The 5,129-nt window shown below is 42.6% G+C and overlaps 1 protein-coding gene across 1 annotated transcript; it reads left to right on the top strand.

Moving 5' to 3' along the window:
- Nucleotides 1-2,836: 2,836 nt before the first annotated feature.
- Nucleotides 2,837-4,621, top strand: LOC4346788 (uncharacterized). The gene has a single exon (XM_015755622.3). It carries the CDS (start codon nt 2,984-2,986, stop codon nt 4,334-4,336), a length of 1,353 nt encoding a protein of 450 aa, XP_015611108.1. The 5' UTR covers nt 2,837-2,983; the 3' UTR covers nt 4,337-4,621.
- Nucleotides 4,622-5,129: the final 508 nt, after the last annotated feature.

The following is a 5,129-nucleotide window of genomic DNA, read 5'->3' as shown; positions in this document are numbered from 1 at the left end:
ATGTTAGATATCGGATTGATGTATGGCGGCGGCAGCTAACAACTGACACGAGTAAATTTGAAACAGAATACTAGCAGGATATATGACACAGCTTGATGTGGAATTTAAAACAGAATCCTATACTGATTAATACCTAGCATAAAAAAGCAATCAACAGAATCAAAACAAAATCCTACGGTGATTACCCAACATCCTAAAGCAATCAACAGAAGTTCAGCACAACTGCCGATAACGTATTCACGTATTCAAACAACAACTGATAAAATAAATAGCGGGCACATTATGACCGGTGAATGAAATCCAATTAAAGTCAATGATATCGCCAGATTTTTACCTCTTCAAGTTTTCTTTTTTTTTATCGTCAATGTCCTCTATTTTTCACACGCTTAAAAGAAGACACGTCGTTCGTTATGAGATCTAAAAAAACTCACATTAATAGAAAAAAATAAGAAAAATAAAAGTTTAAGTAGGAATATAATTTAGAAATAAACTGAAATTCAAAGTAAAAAAGGAAAGATAATAAGCAGAGTGCAAATAGAAAACATCTTAGAAGAGATACGATTGAGGCTAGCCTATTCTTTCTTAAATTATATCGGTAAAATTCAAAGTAATTAGAGGCATCAGACAACATGCATTTTTTCGTGCATGTGGATGCTTGAGGTGACTGGAGCAATCAAATTATGAGTCGGACATGTCCGCATGCATACAACAGGGGGAGACTAATCGGCTTTGAAAGAAAACACCATGTTCGTTTGCAGGAGTTAGAAATTCTCACAATAATCGAAGAAATGGAAAAAGAATCCAACTAGGAACAAATTTTAAAGAAATCGGAATTAAAAATAAGCAATATTAAAAGAAAAGTCCATATATGTACCCAATACGAGATTAATTAAAATTCAGAATAAAAAATAAAATTAAAAAAAATAAAAGAAGAGTTTAAGTAGGAATAAAATTATAAAATAACTAAAATTCGGAATTAAAAATAAACAATATTGAAAGAAGAGTCCATATAAGAATCCAATATGAGATTAATTAAAATTTGAAACTAAAATAAATAAAATCTGAAATTAGAAAAAAAAGTCTAAGTAAGAATACAATTAAATAATAACTGAAATTCAGAATTAAAACTAAACAATATTGAAAGAAGAGTCCATATAAAAACCCAATACGAGATTAATTAAAATTCTGAATTAAAAATAAAAAAAATCTGAAATTAGAAAAAAAAGAGAGTTCAAGTAGGAATGTAATTTCGAAACAACTGAATTAGAAAATAAAAAATAAAGAATATTATAAGAATAATCAATATATAACACAATACGAGATTAATTGAAATTCAGAACAAATAAAATAAATTCTGAATACAGAAAAATAATTATAAGAGTTCAACTAGGAATATAATTTATAAAGAAAAAATATCGGAATGAAAATATGGAAATTTCAAAAAAAAAGTTCATCTGTAATACAACGATGACAAATATCAGTAAAAGAGAAAATGCAGCAGGCTTTTAAAGGAGTGAAGTGTGGCAGTTGATGGGACATGTAAAAACTATTAACAAAATCCCAAATATAATCCCAATGACAATTAAAAGGAGGGACGATGGCAGGTCGTTAAGCAGCACGGTCACGACGTTTGGCAGGACTTCTAAAAGTAAAAAAATAAACCACAATGATAATCATGTTCGATTCAAAAATCTCAATGAGAAGTGGGGAGGCAACAGGCGAACCGTAGAGTAGTCCAATGGCAAAGCCGAAATATAATTTACAAAAAAAATATCAGAACGAAAAATATGGAACTTTCAAAAGAAAATTTCATCTAGAATACAATAATGACAAATGACGATAAAGAGGGAAGATGCAGGAGGCTTTTAACAAAGGAGTATAATGGTGGCGATCGATGGGACATATAGAAACTATTAACAAAATCCTGAATATAATCCCAATAACAATTAAAAAGATGGACGATGGCAGGCCATTAAGCGACACGGTCACGGCGGTTGGCAGGACTTCTCAATGACAAGAGGGAAGGCAACGGGCGAGCCGTAGATGAATACAATGGCAAAACTGTTGACGGTTTGGCGGGACTTCTATAAAGAAAAAAATGAACCGAAACGATAATTATGTTCAATTATAATAAAGAGAGGAGACGACGGAAAGATCGTAGAGGAGTATAATGGAAGCGTTTGACGGGACTTCTAGAAATTATAAAAACGAAACCCAACATGACAATAAACTCAACAAATTACAAGGTCCAATTTGTAAAGGTTCCAAAGAAAATAAATAGAAATAGTGATAGATCGAGCAAGAAAGGGTGAGAAAGAAGCAAGGGACAACAACTGATATAACTTTTAAAAACTATAAAATTAGAAATACGGAGATAATAAGGTTTGATTTTTCAAACTTTTAAGACAATGAGATAACTGTTTAAGAAATTTTAAGTAAAATTATATTAAAAAATAGATAATTTTGTATGGCTGCTAGCCGCGCAATTGCGCGGGCCACCAAGCTAGTTAAATTAACGACTTCATGCGTCTGTAAATTTATAAATTTTCAGCCAGCTAGAATTGTATAGCTTTGTAATATGCAGTTTTAGCACATTTTGACCCTAATTCTTTTTCTTACCTATGTTTGAATACTTTTGCATGTAATTTTATATTTTTTATGAACTATAAGTTCAATTGATGTTTATGTTTAAATAACTTATTGTTCAAATTTCTATTTAGGCAAGTGATCGGAGATCACACCTGAAATCTAGACACTTTCAGATTGAAAATTGTGTATATTTGTACATCTGAACTTGACCATTTGGTGCCCACGCGCAGGCAGCTATAGACTTGGCGGGCGCGCCACGCTCAGAGATGGGCCGACCAAGTCAATAGCCAGCAGTGATCGTGGTTGGCAGCTTCAAATCGCGCGCTCACCAACCTCACAATCAAAATTTCACATCACCGTTAATTTCACACACCGGCTGATTCGATTCTTTCCCATGGCGCGCCGCGGCGGCCGGCGCGCGGACAAGGCTAGTAACTGCGGCAGCGCGCCGAGGAAGGCGAAGGCCGTCCCCGCCGCGGCGACGTCCGTGGACGACGTCCCCGACCACCTCCTCGAGGACATCCTCCTCCGCCTCGGCCCCTCCTCCGCCTGCCTCGTCCGCGCGGCGTACGCGTGCAAGCGGTGGCGCCGCGTCGTCACTGCCGCGGGCTTCCTCGACGCCTTCCGCGCGCTCCACGGCGCGCACCACCACCGCGTCGCCGGGTACTACCACACCGTCGACGCCTACTACGCGCCGGCGCTGCCCGGCGGCGAGAGCTCCGTCTTCGTCCCGTCCTCGTCATCGCTCGCCGGCGTCGACGGCCGCCTGTGGTTCTCGCTAGATTTTCTCCCGGCGAGCGACGACTTCTCCTGGGAGCTCGCCGACAGCCGCGGCGGCCTACTGCTCCTCTCCAAGAAGAGGAGGACACACACACGCAGCGGCTATGCAGCAGAAGGCGACTTCTTCTTCACTGACCTCATCGTCTGCGAGCCCCTGACGCGGCGCTACCAGGGTATCCTTTGTCCGGCCGACTTCACTGGATATCGATGCATCGGCGTCTTCTTGCTCGACGGCGGCGATGACGGCGGCGGTGACATCAGCCTGTCCAACTTCAGGGTCCTCTGCGCGCTCTACGATCTCTACTGGTTAAACAATCGGCACATTGGCGTGCAATCCGCCTGCGTGTTCTCGTCAGGCAGACATGGCGGCGGGTGGCGGCTACCGAAGAGCGCCGTCGCGGATGACATCCAGCTCACAGCAAGGTTCAACGCCATGAGCTTCGTGGGGCGCGCCGGTGGCTGCTTCTACTGGGGAATCGACGACGACGACGACGAAGACGACGGCGCCATGCTCGTCCTCGACGAGACCACCACGGAGTTCTCGCTGGTGACGTTCCCGGACATCATCCGGGAGAACTACCACATGACGACGTTCCGGATCATCGCCGGCGGCGACGGCGCCATGCGTGTTCTCCGCGTGATAGGCAACGACCTCAAGGTGTTCACGCAGCTGGCGGGTAGCGGCGTTGAGTGGGTGCTGGAGAAGCTGGTGCGGTTGCCGGAGGCGACGCGGGGATTGCCGGGGCACGAGGAGAGGTACTTCGAGCAGAACGAAGCCATGATCGTCGCGGCGGACGCGGCGTACGTGCTCCTGACGCCGTCGGTGGAGAAGACGTGGCTCTTCTCCGTCGAGCTGGAGACGATGACGGTGGAGCGCCACCATGAGAGGAACAAGTACGCGGGGGTGGCTTACCCGTACGAGTTGCCTTTGCTGCGGGCTTTGCACGCGGGCGGCAGATATCGATGAGAACAACGACTTGGCAACTTGGCGTTGGACGATGATATGGAATGACATTGTTTGGTTTGATATCAACTGTTCGTGCACGATCGATTCATCGGCTGCACTCCGTGTGGAGGTGACGTATATTTAATATTTGTACAGCTGACCTCAGGCGGAGTGACATCTTGAACGTGTCAGGACATTTGCTCACTGGCCTAGAACAAACTTGCAGCAGCTAGCGGGTCGGCTTGACCTAGCCGCCTAGGAAAATCAACTTTCAATAGCGTTTGAATGAAAGCCCAGTTGTGAAAATTGTGTATTTTCGCTGGCCTACGGTTGATGGCAGCTAGCTTAGCCACCTATAGAAACTTAAGGGTTTGTTTGGTTCCATTGCCCACCTAGCCTAGCTGGGTAAGGGCAAGCCAACTCGTTGCCAGCTTGCCAGGGGCTTGCCATGCATATACCCTTTGTTTGGTTGGTTTGCTTTCTATGGCAAGAATTAGTGGCTAGCCGTTTGGTTCTTCAGAGTATTTTGCGCCGCTTCTTTTCATATTGAGCAAAATAATATTGCACACAGATCAAATTTTGTTAACTGATGGCTTTGTCACAAGAACACTACAGATTCTTCCACAGTTAACTTGGCCACAAAAATATTACGGATAGAAGTAGTAAAAAGGGCAAAGCTATATGCTAAAAGAATTCCTTGAAACAATCAAATATGTTTTTGAACTATTTTATTTCAAGTTCAAACCAAAGCATATCAATTATTTAAATAATATCTAAACTGCACGTGTCATTCTTAAACTATTTAGCTTGAATA

Source organism: Oryza sativa, chromosome 9, assembly GCF_034140825.1.
Source record: "Oryza sativa Japonica Group chromosome 9, ASM3414082v1".
Taxonomy (NCBI): Eukaryota; Viridiplantae; Streptophyta; class Magnoliopsida; order Poales; family Poaceae; genus Oryza; species Oryza sativa.
The sequence above is the reverse complement of the archived record's forward strand: the minus strand, read 5'-3'. Positions and strand labels throughout refer to the sequence as shown.